Below are 24067 nucleotides of genomic sequence, written 5' to 3'. Positions count from 1 at the left end.
GCGGTGCTGAGTCACACCTGTAATATTCCCACAGTCTTCGGGGTTACTGGCAGCTTCGGCATGGTCATACGGCATCAGGCTGGAGTCATGCCTCATACTTGGCCGGGGCGGACCGACTGGTTGAGCCAGCAGTGCTGCAATCACAGGAAATTCCTGACCTTTCTATATAGTTTTTTATTGCCTCTTCACAGCAGGTTCCCATCCAGAAGATCCAAAACAAATAGCGTTCAGCTGAATAAGAGGAAGCAGGTTATCAGCGGTCACATCTCCGGCACTGAGCTCCGTGACCAGCAGTGCGAGGAGGGCAGGCCCATCAGCTATGCTGGGTCATTATTAAAGCCCACTAGGTTTCAAAAATTGATCTTCCATCTACTAGCAGAATCCAAAATGACCCAGACCCCCCATATCCAGTGGGTGTCCCACAGATCGCCTATTCTCACCCACTTGTCTGCATCAAGAGACCAAATAGTCTCCATGAGAATGGAAGAAGTTACAACTCAAGACCTAATGACATTGCATATCAGCCATAGGTACCAGCGCCATTGTCTAGCGACGGGTGCAGGAAGATCCTATCAGCATTACCGATTTTGCAGGAACGGGTGGTCGCCGGCCAGGCTCACAGCCCGTCTCCACAGTGGAATCCTGCATGCGGGATTTGTCTCGGCCTTAGTATCCATGCTATGTGGCAAGTCAATTTGGGCAGGGAAGGGGTGTTGATTTCCATCAACCCCAGAGGTCGAGAGTAGACTTCAACACTATTCCATACTGGAATCTGCCCTTGTGTGAAGCAAACCAACCCACAGATGGCGCTACATAATGGTCCATCATCCAATAAGCCATTATACAGCCACTCACTCATTTGGTAAGGCTCTGGGCATGGCCAAATATATCATTTTTAAGAAATGTGAGCAATGTTCTTATTGGAGTACTAAAAACTAGTTAAAGGGCCCCTCTGGTCCTGGACCAACAAAGACGGTTGAGCAGCTTCTCTCCCTGCCCGATGAACACTGTGCATTGGTAGTCTATCAGAGAAGTGGTTTGACCATCCGCGAGTCCAGGACTGGAGAATTGCTTTAACCCTTTAGCTAAATGAATGTTAAAAACCAATTAACTCTGCTATACACATTATACAGCAAGGTGGGCTCGTCACAGCAGTTCTCGGTACACTGCGTCCGCCGGCGGCTTCCGTCTGTACGGCCAAAAACTGCATTAAGGTAAAACCCTGGCTGGAACTAGAGACTTTAATGAGAAACAGACCAGAAGGGGTCAGACAAGATTAATGGAATGTCCTGGAAGACATGTCTGTTCTGATGCTGTTCTGTGCATTAAGAAGGTAGGAGATATGAAGGGGTTTCCCCGACGTTACATTTGCGCGGGTAACGAGAGGTAACGCACGTAGAAGCGGGTATTAATAAGTCTTCACTCGCCCCCATATGTAGACTTGTATTTCCAAGGAGAAACAAGCTGGCAGGTTGGTCTTTGTGCAGCCGGAGGATCTGTCTGGCAGTATCTTTGGGCCAAGGACAAACACAATCTGGAGAGCGCGGTAATTTATGGCGCTCCGCAGTGACAGAGCCGGCTGCTTACGCCGGGATGGACGGCCTTGTCACTAGCTTAAATCCACAAGATGGCCTTGGAAAGTGACATCTCATTTTCTCCTACAACTGTTCCAAGTCTAATTATGCAATGCTTCCCCCTGTGTGAACTAGTGAGGACAGGAGCGTGCGAAGCCCTCCAGCTCTCTGCATTGATCTCCGCTTTTCAGAAGCTCTAGACTTTTTGAAAATACAAAATTGGAGGATTTTTTTTATTGCAATTCCATCAGCAGTCGGCGGATTTACATTAGAATAAACCATGAAGGCCATTGTGTAGTAGAAGCTCTGTAGTGCCTGGAAGCCCCAAGGTTTAGTGTGACATGGGGAGCATTGGCTGTTCTCCCATACGGCCTCCATCACCTCCTGCTAAGTACTAAAGGTAGTGATCATGAAGTTCCATTTTTGGTCTGGTTGGGGTTCTTGTATTTTTGGACCTTCTTTGGCCATCACATGTAGTTCACAAGCTTCTCTAGTGCCCCAGGGTCACCTCACTGTACGCCGGCGGCTTGTTATGAAGGCTGCGTTCCTCACATTCTCTTCCGGACGGGTCAGTGAAGGTCCCATCCCTGTACTGATCTATTGCAGAGATGGCTCACATGAGCAGCCTCTGCAGTAGATCGGCACTCCCCCTGCTGGCCTGTGAAGTAACGTACATTGGCTGGCAGGAAGACTACTTCCGGCAATGTAACCTCACAGGAAGGAGAGGAATCAGCCAGCTGGAGGTGAGGTGACCCCCACAGAATGCAGGAGCCAGGAGAAGACAGGTGAGGTGAAGATCTGGTAAGCAGACTGACGGGGAAAGAATAGGCAGGTATAGAATTATTATTTTTTTTTAATGACAGAAGCCCTTTAGGGCCGCTTTCACACAGGCGACAAAATTGTGCGATTTTGCCATGATGTGATACATGCGTTTTCTTGCACTATGTGAAACCCAATGGGTTCCTTCACGTTAGCGCAGTTTTCTCTGATGCCATCCTTTTTACTTACTTTTTTTTGGAGTGCAGCTAGGGCTTAACCTTCTCGCAAGTTTATGGCAGGCAGCAGCGATGCGCGATTCTCCATGAGAAAATCCATCGCTGGTGCTACAAAAAAAAAAAATCACAGGAACAAGGCTGAAATTTTATAGCGACTATATCGCTGTCGCCTGTGTGAAAGAGGCCCAAGTCTCACATTACCACCAGTTTTAAAAAGCCATGGGCAAAACTCTACGGACACCGACTGAGGTCACCGATACCTTTTTGTACGTATTAAAACCAGATACTGAAGCAGTCGTGTTCTTATAAAAGGTTTTCTGACTGTAGATTTCTTTTTATTCCCTTTTTTACAGGATTATTGGAGCGGCCATCTTGCTGAAGCGGTTTGTTACTTAAAAGGTATTGTCCAGGGAGGCGAAATGCTAACCCGGACCTGCGGTGTCAGAACCTCCATTTCCAGCCTGCTTCCAAGGAAATCCGTAAGCTCACCAGGACAACCGTATGCGAGCGGTGCTACGGTCGCCGATCGCCACCATGACAACGCTCGGCGTTTTGGTGACATGTGACAGACATGTTTCTCTCTGCCTGTCACATCACCGTCCGGCATACCTCTCCATTGTCTCAATAAAAGTGTGATCTCCAACTGGATTCTAAATGGATCCTCTGGTTTTAAGAAGGGGATTCCTCAAAAGGGAGTTGTAAACACCCATTTCCTTTCATTTTTAATGTAAGTGACATCTGAAGGTTATCAGTCCCGTATGAGCATAGAGAAATCATTTTACTTTTACCCTCACTAGAAGGGGACACTGCCATTCCCGTCACAGTGTTTCCAATTATGGTCACACAGCTATAATAGAGGAGATCACTGTTCATTCTCCTGTTTATTACCTTCTATATTCTTGAAGTTACAGATCAGAAGTAAACTGTCCCCTGAGCAGGAAGAAATGGTATAGCCTTTAGCTAATGCATCATGGGATTATTGTGAAAGTAAAACAAAAAACCAAATCTCTCCATCAAGATTGTGCCTGATAAGCATCAGACAGGGTGCGGCACTGCATGGAAGTAGCTGCAATACACGAAGACCTCCAGAGTGTGACAGACAATCAGGTGAGGGGGGCAGGGATGGGAAAAATGGGTTTTCACTAGAGTGGCCCTTGAAGCCACCCCATTTATCAATCTGTGACAGAAGGGGCCTGGCTTAGTTACGGAAATAAGCAGAACCGCCAGCCCCCTGCGATGACCGGAACAGAGTTTATACAACATGACGCAGCAACGCGGGAGGCCTGCCCCATCGCAGCTACAGAAATCATTGTGTAGGGAAGGGAAGCGAGCTGTAACCATGTTGTCGATGGCGTTACCTATACGTAGGTGCTATTTACAATGGCCATGGTTGGAGACGACTTGGATGCTGCAGCATCTGATGGCCCTTTCACACCGGATGGCGGTCAGCTAAATGACTGCGCGAGCGCCGATGTCACCGCTAAAGGTAGTTTAAACCAATTAAGCTGCTGGACCGCCAGTATAATAAACCCGCCTGTATGAGGCTCAACAATACATGACTAGATGAAGCTCCTGCACTGGTCCAGCCACGAATCTGACCAACCTGCAAGCAAGTACAAACCATTGGAGATACGTCTGCACCCTGCAGCCGGTTAATCGGTTCCTTCTCACCATTGTGATCCCTGGTTACACCGCTGCAAGGAGCCCGCCGGCCCCAACCCTTGCAAATAAAGGCTCTAGGACCTCCAAGGACCTCTGGACCTTCCATGTTTTCCCAAGCAAAACCCAGAAAGGATCCCAATACAAGAAACATTTTTCATTCATTTTTAGGTTTAACCCTTTCCAATCCAGTTTTGGATTTAGGGTTTCCTAAAAGGCTCTTTCCTTTTGCTGTTATACAACGGTGCCATCTGCTGGCTGAAGCCAGTGTGTGCGCGCCAGAGGCACCGACAGCAGAGTGGCTGGCAATAGACGGTAATACCACCTTGTCGGACGTCTTCTGACATTGGAGCTGTACAAGCTGCAAATCAGAATGTAGGAAAACGTCAGACAGTGGATTGAAAAGGTTTAAATATGCAACAAGTGTGAGATTAAAGCGAGTAAAATTCAACCTGCAACTATGAATGGTACACAAAATAACCCAGAAAATGACATCACTGCAACAGTCAGCGACCACATAGGACACCTAGAGTCATTACCAGTCATCAGTCTCTGAGCTTCATAGGGTTCCATGTAGCCATTGTTCTCCGTTATCACTCCTTTGTTCTTCTGTTCATTCTTGGCATCGAAGGGGTCAGAGTAGTCGTCAGCCATTACAACCTGGGAGGAGAGAAAGATCACCTGTTATACGCTGACAAAGTAATTATTATTGGAGGCATTGTCTCTACATGATAACGGGGCTAAACCAAAAACCTGATATTGCACAGCGCCAACTGGACGACAGCCGAATATACTAGCGACCAAACCAAGTCCTCTACACGGCAAGGCAAAGGATTCAGCCATGAACCGCATGAGTTCTGCTCAGATACAGAACCGAGAACCGTCCCATGTGTGGTGGCACATTCGTGGCAAACCCACCAGTCTTCTGCAACCGTCCCATGTGTAGTGGCACATCCGTGGCTCCCGCTGTCTTCTGTATACTGCTGCTCCAAGCGAGGTATGCAGAAGACAGCTGAAGCGCTGTCTTCTGTATACCACTCCTTTCTTCTCCGCGCTTTCAACTGGTGTCCTGCCAAGAACTGCCAGTGGGATACCAGCTGAGAGAATCTTATCAGCACTGCCGGCTGAGATTTCAGCCTGTGCCGCTGAAAAGTCATCGCTCATTTCTAGAAAATTAGAAGTGAGTGATGAACGAATAGGGCACAAACAGTGCACGATGGCCACGCGGTTAGATGCAAAAGATGGCTTCTGAGAGATAATAGTTGTCTAAATGGGCCTCATTTCTGGTGTCTTAAAGGGATTTTTCTAACATTCACCTTGAAGGGTTATTGTAGGGGCAGCATTTTTTAATGAAAATATATCTAAACATTCTGTTTGGATTATTATCTGTTAATGGGAAGAAATACACTTGGGGCAACTGTCACACCGTTTTCCATTCTCCCTTGTTTTACCAAGCCTGCCCAGTGTGAAGACTTGCCAACACACAAGTAGCTGCGTCTTAGAGCAATGGAGGGATGACGACTGACAAAAGGCTTCATGTGATGCTCAGCAAACAATACACACCTACACAAAGAATTCACAGAAGCCATTGACAAGCATTTGAACACGTTAAAACCCATATAAACAAAATAAAGAAAAATATAAAAAAAATGTAAAAGCCAGAATGGGACCGAATGTTCCTTACTCACTTAAATAAATGTTTTCTAAAAGGCTCAAACTCATTATGGAGCACCTTGCAAGGCATTCAGCAGCCCAACACTCTACTCCATGTGCCCGCTGCCATTCACTCCTTGTTGGCCCAGGAAGCATTCAACCGAAAAAGAAAAAACAGTAACCAAAATCTATCAAGGTTTGTCGCATTGCAAACTACATTCACAGGACAAAATGATTGCCAATGCACCGAAAATATTGCAAATGGCGACAAAACTTCAGTCTTGTCGCCATTTGCCACCAGCATCGTTACGCAAGGAGAATTTCTTTACCTACACACAAGTCATACTTGCTAGATGGTCCACTCCCTTCTGCACAGGCTATCTGGAAGGAGTTGCCTGTCCCGCTGTATTTTCCTCAGCGTTATAAGGTAGGAGTTCTACTGCCCAGAGAGGGGTCTTAAGAATCTGGATGTATTCCTAGCAAGGTTCACCTGGATGTGGCGGATGGGCCCTCATGTTTTGATGAAAACAGGCGCCAAGAATGTTGTACAACTTTTTACCCCAACTGCATAAAAATGCAATTTCATCCAGATATTCCTGTTACTGCCTCCCTGTACCTGTAAGCAGGATAACTAGCCAAGTACCGTGTCTGACAGACTACAGCAGCCATTTTTAATAAGAACCATTTAGAAAGTGGAGGTGTAGAGCTACAATCAGCCTTTGAGAAGAGCTCTTCTGCTTGTCACCATGACCACTTCTACCACTATCTGGCAGCATTTTACCATGGAGATTGGACCTTTTCTGTAAGGTAAAAGACTGCCTGACTCCTCATAAGACTTCATATCTTGGCACAGACCCTTAAGTTATCCCCTATAACTAATTGCTGGGATTCTGACTACCAGGATCTCCACCGATTGAGAAAAGGGTCCAGATTAATTCCAATGGAAATACTGCCAACACTTATGCTCTGCAATGTTGGGTGCCATCATTGGGATGAGTGGAGCAGTAATATATGTTGACAGGACATCCTATACGAATAGCCTATAATAACTCCATGATCTCATCGCACAAACATTTTTGGGGTTTGTTTTAACCTGAAGCTCCTGACATTGTAGCAGGACATATGGACACAAGATATACCCTTTAGAAGAAATTAGGAAGTATTGTGACAATGACAGAAAATACTCCAAATGGCAATGAAGCAAAAGTCAGCGTTTTCTGTAGCAATCATTTTATATCTGCTCTGCTGCAAACTTTCCTTCATTGCCATTTGGAGTATTTTTCTGCCAAATTGTCACAATACTTCCTAATTTCTTCTAAAGGGTATATCTTGTGTCCATATGTCCTGCTACAATGTCAGGAGCTTCAGGTTAAAACAAACCCCAAAAATGTTTGTGCGATGAGATCATGGAGTTATTATAGGCTATTCGTATAGGATGTCCTGTCAACAGCTGGTTTGATCTTAAACAGAACTTAGAGTGGAACTACTTAGTTAACTTTTTTTGTTGACAATATAAGATTATAGTTTTGCTGTAAAACTTGTCCTACGGTTCCATCTCAGGCAGATATACAAATAGATGGGAGTTGTGGTGATTAGATGGACGGTCTTGTCACCTGAGGCCCTAAAAGTGGTTCCCCCTTGGCCTATAAAAGGCTCGGAGCCTCCTTGTTTGTAGGGACCTCTTCTTCCGCTTGTGTAGAGCTTGTTGGCCACTAGACACCTCTAAGACACAGAGAAGAGATTTCACCCCGTTACCAGAGGGGGGGCGCATTATTGGGATGCGAGAAGCTGGATGGTCGTATCCATGAATTGTCCCCCAGCGGCCATTCTGACCACCAGTAGAGAGGAGCGTCTGACCAGACTGTTAGGAGGTGTTGGCACCAGTGGATGTGTGAGGGCACACAAGGTGACCAGGCTCAGGATTCCCGACAGACCACCAGTAGAGAGGAGCATCTGACCAGACTGTTAGGTGTTGGGACCAGGGGATGTGTGAGGGCACACAAGGTGACCGGGCTCAGGACGCCCCGACAGACCACCAGTAGAGAGGAGCATCTGATTGTCCGACAAGCACCAGAAGCTCTAACGGTATTGTTATCCGCCATCCAGAGACCTGTGACGCCATCGTTACACCCAGCTGTCTGTCAACCATTTCCAGGCACTTGGCTGAAGGACATTTGGTCACAAGGTGCCCATTACTTCTACGGCATTTGACACCCACTGTCACTTTGCATTCTTGTCATGAATAACGAAACTAGACACTATGGAGTGGATAGGGGGGGGGGGGGGGGGGCGGGCATCGCATACAACAGTCGGTCCCCCCTAGTTGTGGTATGAGGGACAATGACAGCTCAGCAATATGTTTAGGACATCCTGCAGCCATGTGTTCCTCTCATGGCGGCTTCCAAGAGGCAGCAGGATAATACTCAGCTGCACACACAAGGGGGTCTCAGGAAGCCCCCACATTGCCAACCTAACATGGCCGCCCGGTCGCCAGATTTATTGCCAATAGAACACGTACAGGATGATGTGATGCCAACTTCCACAGTCTATGAGTTAGCTGTAACTGAGCCTCTAGATCGTGTAAACGTAGCGTGATATGCCGCAGGATATCATAAGGAACCATGCCCACCCGCATCACATCTTGTATCCAAGCTAGAGGCAGTACAACAGGGTACTAGAGCCTCCATGCCCCGCATCACATCTTGTATCCAAGCTAGAGGCGGCCCAACAGGGTACTAGAGCCTCCATGCCCGCCTGTATCACATCTTGTATCCAAGCTAGAGGCGGCCCAACAGGGTACTAGAGCCTCCATGCCCGCCTGTATCACATCTTGTATCCAAGCTAGAGGCGGCCCAACAGGGTACTAGAGCCTCCATGCTCACATGTATCACATCTTGTATCCAAGCTAGAGGCAGTACAACAGGGTACTAGAGCCTCCATGCCCGCCCGTATCACATCTTGTATCCAAGCTAGAGGTGGTACAACAGGGTACTAGAGCCTCAATGCCCACCCGTATCACATCTTGTATCCAAGCTAGAGGCAGCACAACAGGGTACTAGAGCCTCCATGCCTGCCTGTATCACATCTTGTATCCAAACTAGAGGCAGTACAACAGGGTACTAGAGCCTCAATGCCACCTGTATCACATCTTGTATCCAAGCTAGAGGCGGTACAACAGGGTACTAGAGCCTCCATGGCTGTCTGTATCACATCTTGTATCCAAGCTAGAGGCAGTACAACAGGGCACTAGAGCCTCAATGCCACCTGTATCACATCTTGTTTCCAAGCTAGAGGCAGTACAACAAGGTACTAGAGCATCGATGCCCACCTGTATTACATCTTGTATCCAAGCTATAGGTGGTACAACAGGGTACTAGAGCATCGATGCCCACCTGTATTACATCTTGTATCCAAGCTAGAGGCGGTACAACAGGGTACTAGAGCCTCCATGCCTGCCGTATCACATCTTGTATCTAAGCTAGAGGCGGTACAACAGGGTACTAGAGCCTTCCTACAAGGGGTCAGTTCTCTACAATACATTCTCCTTTTGCTCGGATATTGTTACCATCATTACAATCATTCCATCCAAACTTCTAGGGGAGGGATTGTTTTGTGTTTAATGAGTATCTTACGGCACACCAGCTACATGCACAAAGTCATTTCTAATTTAGAGATATATTTAGTAAAAATGGCTAAAATGTACAGATCTTATAGTAGAAACCATGGGGGGGAGAAACACACCAAAAAGAGATCCCAGTGGAACGTAGCATTAGTAGATGACGGAGCCGTGCGGTGACAGTAGATGTGTAATGTGAGGCGCCGGCACCAGTGATCCCCCTGAGCTCAGCCTCCATCCCTTCTCTCGTGATGCCGGCTTGTCAGGAGCAGATGGATGGCGTCTCCGAGACCCTGCTGACTCTGAACACTCCACTTGCATACAAGCACCCCATTCCCAATTAGCCACGCTTGTAAGCAGGGAGATAATGGGTTAAAATAAAGGGACCGCTCCTATAAACCAGAGGGAAAATATTTGCCAACACAAAAAGGAGGTTAAAAGCTCAACAAGCGTTCGTGCAGGATAGGTATTAACCATGAACATTCCGCAGTCACCTCTCCAAGGGTCGCAGCGCACGGGCAAAACAAGCCGCATGCTGGAAATTTATGGGGGAGGGGGGGGGGGGGGGGGAAGAGAAGCGCAACTATTTTATGCCTCAGGCCCTATGTCCATGGCATGCGAGGATACTTTAAGCGAATGCACTGCAGGTCATCTTAAAATCCACCCCCCCCCCCCTTGCAGGAGATCGTGGATTGCGATTTTTTTCAGTCCGGATGCACTGCGGTTCATCCGCGCGTTAAAAAAAACAAAAAAAAACACACACAACCCAACCTCCCAAATTGCTTTTAACCTTCAAATCCACAGCGGATCCACAGAAGCATTTAGATGTATTTGCGGATGCACTGCAGATCCTAAGCTTCCATACAGATGAATGGAGCCATATCTGCAGTAAAATAGAGCATGCTGCGATTATCTGCACGCGGCATCCACAAATCACTTAAAATCAAATCCACAGGACTGAAATAAGGTTCGGACTCTATGGGCCCCTAGAGCTGCGGATCACCGGTGCGGATTCAATAAAATCCGCCCTAAGGACCCAGCGATTCTGAGCATGGCATTACAAGAGCCATAACTCTTGTGACTGTCGGAGCAAGACTTGTTTTTTTTTTTATTTTTCAGGACAAGTTGTATTTTTAATGGCAGCACTCCGGGGTACACATGTGGTTTTATGTATTTTCTTTTTTTTTGGGAGTGGGCGAGAAGAGACAGAAAAAAAAATGCCCAGAAGTACATTGAGGTGAATGGCCTCAATAAGGGGACACCGTGGCCGTGACGCCAGGGCCTACCTGGGGAGGACATACACTAGCAAACAATTACCCGCCATACTGGGTCCAGTATCAAGAAATCAGACTAAGGACTGACAAGCAAGAAGCCGGCAGTAGAGCCTTCATGCCTATTCTGGCAGGCAGCCTCCGTCCTTCAGTGACCGGGATACTACGGCTAGTAGACATCATCAGTAACCAGGTGGCCACAGAGGGCTTCACACCGCGTTACATATCCTCAATACAGGATTTGTGGCGATGGTCCATTTCCCAGCACACAAACAAGACGCTCGCGCCAAGTGAAGAGACAATACGTAGCATTTCAGAACTGACAGTGCGGCACCTACTGCAACTGGGGTTTGGAACCTTTGGTATTTTAAGAGTTAACATGTATATTTTGTTTTAACTCACTAAAAATCAAATAGTAAAAATACTCCATTTTCCTAATCAGATCTGTTTAACTTCAGCTTAGAACTGATTTACAATAGTGTCATGGGCCATTCGTACAATGGACAGAAGCCAACCCGTTGACTTCTATGGGAGACCATTCTAGGTATGTCTTGTGACCTGTGCAGAGAGGGGGAGGAGGTGATCTGTGACGCTCACTTATAGTAAATGGTGAATCCTAGTCTCTCTACACACTGAACAAAATCATTGCATTATGAACACCTACTCAATAATGGGAGAGACCACCCGGGGGCGGGAGACCAGAGGCCACACTCAAATCACTCATGCCCACTGTGGCAGCTCGGTCAATTGGTGCACAGTTCTGTGGGTAAGTGAGAGCGGGTCTCACAGCCCTTCCCAGCATATCCCGAACATGTTGACGGGGGTTACCAGTCCAGGCAGTGTAGAGAATTCATTGTCTCTCCATCCACTCCCTACTGATCAGAGCTGATGGCAGAGCACTGTCCTGTTGGCAGACGTTACTGCAGTCGGGGAGGATTCCCTGAAAATATGGCTGCAGATTGGCAAGTAACAGGTCCCTGCAGCGTTCACCATTCGAGGTGCTGCTGGCAACAGAAACAAGACTCAGTCACTTCTGTGGAGTTTTGTTACTACTGCCATGGATTGTGCCACCCAGTGGGGAGTGTATCCATGCAGGGGCTGGCAATAGTGCAGGGTCATCAGGGGCTTATTGAACCCCAGCTGAGGCAAGGTACAACTGTTTCAGAAATACTGGCACCACCCCTCTGGGCACCATCACCAAGTTTACCCATGACTGCCAAATGTTGCCTTCTGCTTAGCAGAAGAGCCACCACATTGAGTGCAGACCGTGGCGGGGCCATCACCTGGTACTGCATGACTGAACCAGTCACCTGCCAGCCGTTCCTAATAGTGATCAGAGGCGTTAGCTTTCATTGTAATCCTTCCTGTGATGAGGGGACTGCTGAAAAGTTCTCTCTTCAGAACAGGAAGTGTCAGACTATTAGGCTTGGTGTTCAGTGTAAAAAAATTGCAGGATTTTAACAGTTAAAAATTATATATAGAGGAGACCAAAAACTTTTTTTTTCTCTTTTTAAATAGGCTCATCATTGATTTCTAGTATAGGTTTTTCTGCTAAAACATTCCCTTTAAAAAAAAAAATTATAAAAAACACAACAGGAAGTTATAAACCACCAAGACCAAACACGGTTCTTTGGCTGCGTGTGCCACAGAGGACATATTCTTTACAGACAAGACAAGACCAATTCAGTACTATCAGATGTCAATCTTGTCCTGGAGACCTGACCTTATATACTGCTGTAATATATATTTTAGAGGGGCCTGGGCGCCTTACAATATTACATGTTGCAGCCACTTCAGAAGGGTTGGTGATTATTACGATTGCCAGATTGGACCCCGGAAGGATTTTTTTTTCTTTGAAATGTAGAAAATTGGCTTTTACGTCACAGTCTTTTTCTGGATCAACATTAGGGTAGGGTGTGGGGGTAACAGACTGAACTGGATGGACATAGTAACATAGTATTATATCAGCATGTATCCCTGCACTAGACATTATGGGGGTTGGACAGTCCCTCTCGAGAACTCGTGTCATCATTGCCCAATCACCGATTCTGCAGCTGCTTGTAAGACTACTCCACATTTGTCACCAACTGCCAAGGACCAAATCATTTTATACTAACAAGCAGGTCAAATGTGCTCCCCATAGTGGAACAAAAAGGCACAAGTTAAATAAAAACAATTTTTTTTTTATTATATTTATTAATGGCCCGGGGTATCTGGGGGCAATTTTTAAAAAAAGATTAAAATACAAAATGAAAACAAAAAACCCGACAATAGAAATGTAAGTGGAGATCTACATCCGCCGCCGTTGACTCCTTGAGGCTGTTGCGCGCAGCTGGAGACATGCCGAGAGGTCTGGGTTTCTCAGGTGTGTTACAAAGGACCACCGTTGTCAGCACATCTCCTGGATCACGTCTAGACGCAGCGCTGCCGCTCCTGTCCTCGGGGCATCTAGGCTGATCTCGGCTGTATTTACGGACGTTACGCAAGGCTTTAGACTCATCCAAGACCAGAGCGGTTTAACCAAATCCACTCCGATTCCTAGAGGAATGAAAGATCCAGGATGTAAACCTGAAACACTTGTACGCAAACAGGGATAAACACATTCTAAAGGAAAGCAGTGGGCAATCACCCCGGGCTTCAAGTGTTTAGAGGAACTATATGATGGCCTCCCATGGATAGGTGCTGTATACACCGGCAGCTTTCCCGACGCGTGTGCCAAATGTATAACGCAAAAGCAGCGTAAACGTACCCAAAGAGATAAGGTATAAACGGCCAGCTGTCATCGATTCCCCAAGAAGGGCTGCAAATTTAAGTGATCTCATTTCTTGACACTTTTGAAAACTTTTCACACAAGGCCCTACTTTTTGCCTTTCAAGAGCGCGGCCGGTTCGAGACCTCAATGAAAGATAACGGGGCATATTTACTAAGGTGCTCGCGCCTCAACATAAAGCGTGTGACAAAATATGGTGCAAGTTTTATACTTTTATATAGCGATAGTGCCAAGAAGAATAAATTACTCGAGGGGTGTGGCTTATCAGAAAGGGGCGTGGCTTGGTTGCCAAAGTTTTGTTGCAAGTTAAGTCAGTCAGTAACTGACATAAAAATACAGTGTCCATAAAGAAAAAAATATGGCTGTATGACACAAGGATCCCCGCGTGTCTTACTCCATAGAATGCAGATGGTCCGCATTATTAGCAGAGTCCCTCTCACTAGCCATACAGCGGACATGACCATAGGAGCCCCATTCAGCAATGCACATCTACACTCCTACATACATGTATAGCGGGGGCTTTACATGGCAGGAATGGCATGGAGCTACAAAACGGCTACCGCAAATCTTTGGAGAACGCCTTTAACAGGTGAGGCTTCCAGAGTCCCGCTAGTGGACCCCAGCCGGTTCACGCACCGTGGCAGACATACAGCACAGGGACTGCCAACATGGCATTCACAAGGCAAGCCTTGGCAGCAGCACCCGATGTGAAGGGTTAAATGGGCTTCCCAAGACTCCAGTCAATGATCTATCCTTAAGGTTCCTTTACACGGAACGACTGTCAAGCACATAAGAGCCCAACAGCTGTCCCTCAGGCGACCGCCCAACTGACACCCAAGTGCTTTGCGCAGGAGCGATAGTCATTGAAGTGAACGGAGGCGGGGGTCCATCTGCCACCCACCTCCCTTCTCCGTAAACAGGAGACCCTATAACATTGAGCAACTCCTGTTTACACGGACTGATACCTCACTTGGTTTTTGCTTATAGCCAACGACTGACAGAAGGATTTCTTGCTCAGCGCCCTGTTGGCGGCAGCATGTAATGGGGTGACCGACGCCCAAATCTGCAGTGAGAATGGGGGGGCTAAATCACCCCGTGTAAAAAGGCACCCTTCGGATAAAATCATCAATATCAGATCCGTGAGGGTCCGACCTCTTCACTGGCTACCAGAACACCGCTGCGCGGTACTGCGGCTCGCTCCCATTCATGTGAAGATGACGGAGCTGCACAGAAGGTCACGTGACTCATGTCCCTTTTACACGGGAGGATTCTCGTTTGAACGAGCGCGTTAAGTCATTGCTAGTGGGTCGCAAAACGAATAGTGAACAAAAAATGACTTGCGTTTACACGCAACAAGGGCCCACTAGCTCCTTTTGCATATCTCTTCTACTTCCAGGATTTGCGTAGCGGCATCCAGACCTTTCTAACAAATGAACGTCTGCTGTAATTCAGGCGGCCATGGAACAGTTTGTGCCGGGCATACTACATGGCCTTCTGAAGGCTGGCGACCGGCTGCCATGTAAGAGTTAATGCCAGGCATACTACATGGCGTGCTGAAGTTTGGCGACCGGCTTCCATGTAACCGGTAATGCCGGGCACACTACATGGCCTTCTAAAGGTTGGCAGCCGGCTGCCATGTAACCAGTAATGCCGGGCATACTACATGGCATGCTGAAGTTTGGCGACCGGCTGCCATGTAAGAGTTAATGCCGTGCATACTACATGGCCTCCTGAAGGTTGGTGACCGGCTGCCATGTAACAGGTTATGCCAGGCATACTACATGGCCTTCTAAAGGCTGGCGACCAGCTACCATGTAAGAGTTAATGCTGGGCATACTACATGGCGTGCTGAAGGTTGGCGACCGGCTGCCATGTAACATGTAATCCCGAGCATACTACATGGCGTGCTGAAGTTTGGCGGGCGGCTGCCATATAACAGGTAATGCCAGACATACTACATGGCGTGTTGAAGTTTGGCGACTGGCTTCCATGTAACACTTAATGTTGGGCACACTACACGGCCTCCTGAAGGTTGGTGACCGGCTGCCATGTAACAGGTAATGCCGGGCATACTACATAGCCTCCTGAAGGTTGGCGGCCGGCTACCATGTAAGCGTTAATGTCAGGCATACTACACGGCCTCCTGAAGGTTTGTGACCGGCTGTCATGTTGCAGGTAATGCCAAGCATACTACATGGCCTTCTGAAGGTTGGCGGCCGGCTGTCATGTAACAGGTAATGCCGGGCATACTACATGGCCTCCTAAAGGCTGGCGACCAGCTACCATGTAAGAGTTAATGCTGGGCATACTACATGGCCTTCTGAAGGTTGGTGGCTGGCTACCATGTAAGAGTTAATGCTGGGCATACTACATGGCCTCCTGAAGGTTGGCGGCCGGCTACCATGTAAGCGTTAATGTCAGGCATACTACATGGCCTTCTGAAGGTTGGCGGCCGGCTACCATGTAAGCGTTAATGTCAGGCATACTACATGGCCTTCTGAAGGTTGGCGGCCAGCTACCATGTAAGAGTTAATGCTGGGCATACTACATGGCGTGCTGAAGGTTGGCGGCCGGCTGTCATGCACACAATCAGCACGTTGCAATGTGTTTGTCTTCTCCATATAAACTGCTGATCTTGGAGAACAAATGCCAAGGCGTCTGGCCAGCTCCGTTCTAGCTGCGCCTCCATGAATGCCCTCTCTTAGTGACTAATGGTTATTCGCATGCGAGCTGATATGCTGCAGTGAAATCCCTGGATGGCATCGGAGGATTAGTGATCCCCCCAAGACAGGCCGAAGGGTTTCTTAAGGTTATCAGTGAGACATTAGTGACGGCCGCTGCCCGCCCGATAGGAAGGACCTCCGCTGGGTTATTTCTCCCCAGCAGCTGCCCGCAGTTACTGCCGCGTCCAGCTGCCAGCCAGCATATTAATAGACGGGCACGCAGGATGGAGCTCCTGGAAGGGATTTTTAATGTGGGAGGTTTTGGAATTTGACTTTTTTAGCAGTCTTTAGATAAGTGGGAAACCACAAGTTTTATTTCCAGGACAGTTATTTCAGTAGCATCCCGAACACATGCCCGTCCCTGCCCATCACACACTATGTGGGAGTTCTATACCCCCACCTCCTCGCAGGGACGGCTTCTTATAAACCCTGGACTCTTCTCCCCAAAAAGACAGTGCCATTCCTGGAATAGTAAAGGACAGCGACAATCTGCAAATCCTACCCGCAACCGTGAGCGAACCGGCGAAGGCCCACGCACTTCAAACGCCCACGAATTACCACGTATCAACTCAAATCAGTTTGTGCGAGGCGGGCCTTACTATGCCAGTCAGATCGCAGTACATCAAGCCATAGCTTCATAGGTAATCCTGAATGGCAGCCCCGGGAGCTCTCAGAAGGCCCCCAGGCTGCCATGGCAACCAAATGGCACCCTGTGATCACAACATTCAGGACCTTTCCTCCCCCTCCCAAACCTCTGATCGGGGCATTTAACTGCCACTGTTGGAATTGATGGCCAGATTTAAAGGGTTAACAGCTACAATCAGCGCTCACGCTGATCACGGTTGTTGCCGGCGGGTGTCAGCTGTGATAAACAGCCGGCACCCGCATTGTATGGGGAGGGAACAGCTTCCAATCCCCCTCTATACACCCTGCATCCCCAGTAACTATTTCCTGGTGTGTTAAAGGCAGTCCTATATAGATCTACTACAACCCCCACCTATCACAACATTGGTGGTGCCCAGCGCATGCTCCCACAGGACAGATGGGCATATTGTATCATCATCATGGGAGTCCCAACAGAAAGACAACATTTTATGCAGAGAGTTGTGATCATTCAGGATATTCTATAACAAAGCGATTGCTTCTCTTCATTTGGCACATTTACAACAACAGCTCGGACTGGACGGCCTTTTGGTGTTTTTGCTGGACCTTATTCTATATATAATTGTGCTGCACTTAGGCGGAGAATAAGTGTTTACAAAGTATAAGCTGACGACTGAGATAACTTGTGCCGCGCCGCAGCAGCTGCCGTGTCTCCGTAGGGCTTGGTTCAAAACTTCAATTACTGGAGGTTTCCTATAGAGACCAATTATTTAGGATATAACAGGGAATTTATGCTATGAAGGCAGATCTGCAACAAACAACTTTTATGGAAACTTTACAACAATGCAAGTTGTTAAACACAAGAGCCCAACGGCAGGGAGAACGTGTGCGCATAGACATTGTCCCCGCGGCTCTACACTACAGAGCCACGGACACCGCGCTGCCACCGTAGTGGGCGCCATACTGAGCAGGACCACACAGGAAGAACAGCCCCCGAATGTATCACTGACAATGATTCACACTAAACCTCCACCCGCCCCTGTATAGGATGGGATTCACATGAACAAAAAGAGGAATGGAGGCCAAGGTAAACCTCATCGGACAACACGTTTCAGCAACAAGTTGTCCCCTTCATCAGATCCAGCCATAGGACACAATCAATACAGATTCATATCCATACAAAAACAAAAGGCATTGGGTGAGGGGGAAAAAACAACAACAAAAAAAAAAAGGTATATATTGCCGTGTACATATGAGTATCTGCCATAAGGTTGGCACATGATATTCGTGTGCGCACCGTTCAAATAGGAGACTCAAGTTCAACAGCAGGAAGTTCGGAGAAAAAGCAAATAAAAAATCAGGTTAGGAGCCAATATTTAAAATCTAGAAGATTCAGCGCACAAAAAAGGGAAAGTATTTGGATCATCAGAGACCGGAGCTGCCAAGACAAGTAGGGAAGCCAGGAGGAGACACCAAAGTAGCCAGTACTGGGGGCCGTAAAGCTAACAGAGTAACCAAGAAATGGCGGGAAAGTCATTGCAACAGAGGATGAAACTATTGATCAAAGTGCGTAATATTAGTACTTTACTACATGAATTTCGTGACACTTTTTTTTTTTTTTTTTAATCTAAAATAACAGGGTGCAAGTTCTGGGGTCTCCTTAGGGAGAGCACCTAGACAGTGAGTGAGACAGTGAGTGAGGAGGCTCAAAAGGCCCTTCATGCTCCTCTGGGTAATATGCAAATAAGGGAGATGGGATAATACCTCCCCAGCGCCACCTATTGGAAGGCAGCATACCTTCAAGCCAAAGTTACTCTTTATACAAGCCTTGTAACAATGACTGGGAATTTAAAGCAAAGCCAGACAGTCGCATCTAGGTACTCAGGGTTTAAAAATGATTTTCTTAAGAATTTTCTCTCTAGATCAGCTGGCCATGCTGAAGATTAGAAGAAATCACTTGCTCATCCCAGGCTCCTGCTTGTCCTACTATAAGCCCCCCGACTCCCAGGGAACTTCAGATGAAAAGGATTACATTGTGAGTAAGCAGAAGGGAAATCTGCAATCCTATATATTATATTGACTGACCCGGCAGGGAGAACAGCAGATGTGGCGCTGCAGCTGCAGGGTTCAGGACGGTGCTAGAATACATTTAATTGGTTCTTTTGCATTGCCAGCTAGCTTAAAGGGCTTTTTCCTTCTTGGAAAAGCCCCTTTAAAGACTGCTATGTGCACTGGGTGACATCGGCCAGCCGGGCGCGTGGAGGAAGGAGTCAGTCAGTTGCACAACCATAGAAAGCAAGCACCAAATTGGTGTTTATTTCATACTATGTGCGCCGTACTTTTCAGTATGCAGAACTGCAACAAGTCTATGAGCAGCTTATTACAGAGCCCTACAACCCCAGATTGTATAGAACAGCAATACAACGGTGTGCATGAGGTCCAAAAATTGTACTGTGGTCCCTCAACATACAATATTAAGCTGGTTCCTGGACGGCCAATGCAAGTTGGAAATATTTTATGTTGAAACCATAACTATGGGAATCTGGTAGATGGGTATGAACTCGCAAGAAGGTCAACCAAAAAAGTAACAAAGATTAAGGAGTTTCCCACAACTTAAAATTGCATCACAACCAATATAAACTTCCTGCTAACATCTACAGGCAGTAAATGCTGCAACCAATCACTGCTCTAGGTGGGCACTGTTGTGGCCAGTGATTGGCTGCAGCAGTCACAGGAACTGGTCAGCAGCAACCAGGAAGTAGAGTGGGGTAGTGGAGCAGTTTTAAAGGGAAACCCCTTTAACACCTTAAGAACGCAGACCTTTTTCTCCTTTCCCAAACTCAGATTGTGGTATTTAAAAGATTAACCGTTCCCGATCTCCTCCCCCCCCATACCACCCTCCGAAGGCCATAACAAAAGTATGACATGGAGCGTTAAGGGGTTAAAGAAAATGAGGCAGCTAGCCAATAGACAAAGCAAGTCCTTCTATATAAAGGCAGAAAGCGTTTCTTTGAAGGCAGGAGAAAAAAAAAAAGAGAAAAAAAAAAACACCCAAAAAACTGCAAACATCAAATTGTGATCAAACTATAAAAGCACAAAAACGAAGTAGCTTAAACATCTACAATGTTTAAAGAAAAAAACCCTACACACAATAGGCCTCTCTTCATTAGATACACTCCTCTTCTCGACAACCAGACATTACCGTGAGAACAAATGAGTATAATTACGCTCAGACATCCCCAAACTGCCAGCCGATTTCTACCTGCATTTTTCCTGTCTAAGTGAAGCTGCAGAATCCCATGTTACCGTCGGAATACATTTCGGGATAATGCTCCCCTTACAGCACCAATGTTAGAGGCATGAAGGGAGACCGTAACGCAATCCTGCCAAGACTCTAGATCGCATGACCACTAGAACGGAAGGTTTTGTCCTCCGCTACCCAACGACACCAAGGCAGTTCCTAAAATTCCCGAGGTAATCACGTGCCAACTAATCAATAGGTCTGGGATCTCGTATCTAAGTGATCAGACACTGGAAGTCTACAAGTCACCACACAAGATAGAAGTAGGTGCCTGATTCACCGGGAAGATGCATATTGTATATACCAGAATAAACAGCACTATAAGCCCCCTGCTGGACATGGGAGTACTGCAGTTTACAGCGCCATGTCTATGGCTGCCATCTATCCTGGCACCCGGTTACAGTTGGTGAATCAGAGGGTATGGTGCAGATATTAAAGCCCACAGCCAGATGCATTGTGGATCAGCATAGCAATGGGTTCAAATGTGTATCAAAATGTAGCGTTTGCCACAGATTTGAGGTCAGTGCATACAATACAACCGTACCGGGAAGGAAACCCACAGAAACCATACAGATTTTTGTACTATGAGCCAGGACCTCAGTGTGCCAGCCACAGAACAACCTGTAAAGCCAATCCAGGGGCCAAATATATTATTTCAGGGTCCTGGCACCAAGTTGTCTGTACTTGGATTCCAAGGATGTGCCCAGCTTCATTCAGAGACTTCTGTAAGACTAGCAGGCCTTTCCAAGCACACTCCCATTGATTGAAAATACTCTTCTGCTCACGGTGACAAGTCACTGGTCAGTGCCAAACAGGTCAGTCTAGGAGTTCTGGATATCGGCAAAGGTCTAAATCATCTATCAGACATTACCTTGTTCAGAAGCCTGTGCTACAATAGTTCTTCTATGGATCGGAGGATACGCTTCAGTCCCAGGCACACCGGTGGGCCTTGGTCACTCCTGATCAGTTCCCCAGTGGTCCTTCCTTGGGCCACTTTAGTAGCCACCAAACCATAGCCTCCTGAAAAACTCTCCACAAGGCCTTCGGTTTAGGAGATGCTCCGAACCAGGTTTCTGGACGTCACAATTTGACCCTTGTCATTCAGACCCTTGACCTTGCCCATTTCTCCAGCATCTAACACATCTACTTCAAGTAGTAACTTGCTGTCCAACATATCCTCCACTGGTGCCATCGTCATTCAGCAATATTTACTTTGCCCATCAGCGATTTAATGTCATTGATAATCCATGCATACCAGAGTCTGTGACACCTCGCCAAGGCCAGAATCCTGCGGCAGCGAACAACACGGCTGAAACCATTGCTGGCAAAAGGGCCGCATCATCAATTTTGCAGTTCCCCACTCTCGGTTTATACAAGTTCTGCACTATGCTTAGTTAGGAAATCTAAAGTGTAACCAACGCCCCAATAGCAGGACACCCCAAAAGACAACATATCCATCGGCATTACCATTGATGAGTATAAACCACTTCCCGCTTGCCATGCTTTATCCGATGCACCAGTTTGGGCGGCTCCCTACATACTAAATACCTGGAGTTATATATAATTTAGTCAGTCGGCAGGTAGCTGGGGACTACATTACCCAGGAGGCTCTACTGAAAGGCTTTTTGTTGGACCGTTTATAATCCCCAAGAAGGGCGGCCATGTGCGAGGCAGAATAAAGCCCCGGCTGACACTGGGCGCTCTGTACGTGCGGCTAATTCACGGCTAAGCCCTCAAATACAGCCAGCTAGATCTTTAATCAGACGCCAAATGTTTTGTAACAGCGGTATAAAAGACACATTTGTCTGTTCTGGGGAAGCAGAAATCAGAGGGATTAGAATCAGAATGAAACTATGGGCGATCTCATGAATGGAATCAACAACGGATCAGACCTTCATTAGCTATGGCCGATCTCATGAATGGCGTAAACCGGAGAGCGGCACCAAGGAGGAAAAAAATACTGCAGTTATCAAAAGCTACTTGTCATTTCAGTTTCTGGTAGTCACAGAGCGTAGCTGTCCCCCCCCCCCCCCCCCATGTATATAATTACATAAAGGTACAATATCGCCTGTTAACTGATCCCAGATGTTTAATAGAAAAGGCTCTTAAAAAGGAAGCTCTGGTAAAGACGGGGCTCACAAGAACGTCTGCTGACGTGCCGCGTGCGCATGTCTTGTGAGCGAGCCCACAGCAAGCATGCAATGACAATCCCCATACACTATATTGGGGTGTATACATGCATAATGCGCGGCAAGATAGCGCATGCCGTAATTTTCTGTGCGAGTAGTAAGTGCACGAAAAAAAGCTGCATGTGAGGGGCCCAATACAGATCTGGGCTATTGGAATAGCACGTTGTGTGCGGGAAAGTTGCATGAGCGATGCACAATGACAATATGCCCTGCTTAAGGAATAGATCTTCACCTGTATAGATGAATACCGCTATGGAGTACAGGGGCAGCACTACTGCTCCTGGCACACTTCAACATTAATACAAAGCGGTTACATACTGGTTTGTGTCTAGAATCTCACCTCTTCTGTGTATAGTACTGCAGAGCCATCCTAGCAGCTAGTCTACACCCATCAGCTCAAGGACAACTGAGAAATAGGAGATAGATCCTGCAGAAAGGAAAACTGTCGATAAATGCCATATAGTGTACAAGTCATCCAATGGCCAGAAACAACGATATTACACATGTACACACAACGGCTGATTCCTAGAAGTCACCTGGAAGGCAGGCTAACTGAGGGTTAGCTTTACCACATGAATATCTCATTAGGAAATCTCATTGCTCTACTTTCCCGGAGTTTAGAAAGTACGGTCAACTAATTCCCTTAATGGATATTAATGAAAATGGCAGCCGTTTAAACCTCAACAGGACCCCCCCCCCCCCTGCCCCCCCAAAAAAATAAAATATCAATAGCTGTATGTAATGCACTACACCTCAATTTTCCCAAACTTCAGTGCCTCTGCCCCCCTATATAGACCCCTGGCACCTATACCTTAGTCTGTATGCACACGTAGCCAAATTGTACCAAAAGTGACATTGCCAGTTAGTGTGAGATAGATGGACACATACATACAGTTTTAGAACAAAATTGTGACGTCTCAAACCAGGAAAACCTGCAGTTTTTCACCACTTTAAACAGATTGCCTGGAAATTAATATAATCTGTGCCATTAAAAGCAAACCGCAGTGACCTGCGCCCAGCATGCCAGAGACAGACGCAAACAGCACAATGTGAATAAGACTGGCAAAGCCCAAGCATGGATATCATGTTAGTCTGATGAATTCCTGCCGCGGTCCCACCAGACCCTTCAGAAGCAGCTGCTCAGGGGGGTTAAGTGGCGTGTTTTATAGGGTTAAAAGGGTCATTTTCCACTAGAGTGAAACTAGGCTATTAAATTGCATGCCTGATCTTGCTGAATGACGGTCCTCCTCATTTACCCCCATGGACATGTTCTGCAGATTAAGGGCTCGCTCACACGGGCGTACGTGGGGGTTTGATCTTCCAATGTGGTCATAGGCTACAGTCAGTTAAGGTTGCCAAATTGCCAGCATTGTGGCTCCAGTTGGGAGGCATCGCTGGTGAAGCACTAGTCATCCAATGCCATCGCTTCTGTAACGTTGGCAGAAGATGGAGGTATACCAACGCTTTGGAGCCGCATGTGCCACGTCTGGTGGGAAATACAGGAGGACTCAAGAAGAATGGTGCAAATATAGATTTATTCCTATATGATCTGACAGAGCAGCCGGAAGGACAACAACAGATAGAACTCCTCAAACTTAATGCCCCTTACAGAAGCTTGATATATACAGCGTTGGAGACACGGCGCTCGTCAAGTAGGTAGTCCAGTTCTACGCAGCTGCATTCCGGCGGAGATGTGTTGTATTAGGTCATCTA

At 47.1% G+C, this 24067-nt stretch overlaps 1 protein-coding gene across 2 annotated transcripts in view; it reads right to left on the bottom strand.

Moving 5' to 3' along the window:
* The window catches only part of SHB (SH2 domain containing adaptor protein B), a 118968-nt gene that overhangs the window by 76591 nt on the left and 18310 nt on the right, over positions 1-24067 (bottom strand). For both annotated transcript variants that reach the window (XM_066604391.1, XM_066604392.1), the window contains exon 2: positions 4768-4888. In XM_066604391.1, the coding sequence (XP_066460488.1) occupies positions 4768-4888 (121 nt within the window). The remainder of the gene's footprint in view (positions 1-4767; positions 4889-24067) is intronic.

Source organism: Eleutherodactylus coqui, chromosome 5, assembly GCF_035609145.1.
Source record: "Eleutherodactylus coqui strain aEleCoq1 chromosome 5, aEleCoq1.hap1, whole genome shotgun sequence".
In the NCBI taxonomy this organism is placed as follows: domain Eukaryota; kingdom Metazoa; phylum Chordata; class Amphibia; order Anura; family Eleutherodactylidae; genus Eleutherodactylus; species Eleutherodactylus coqui.
Note: the sequence above shows the minus strand (reverse complement) of the source record. Positions and strands in the feature narration are given on the sequence as shown.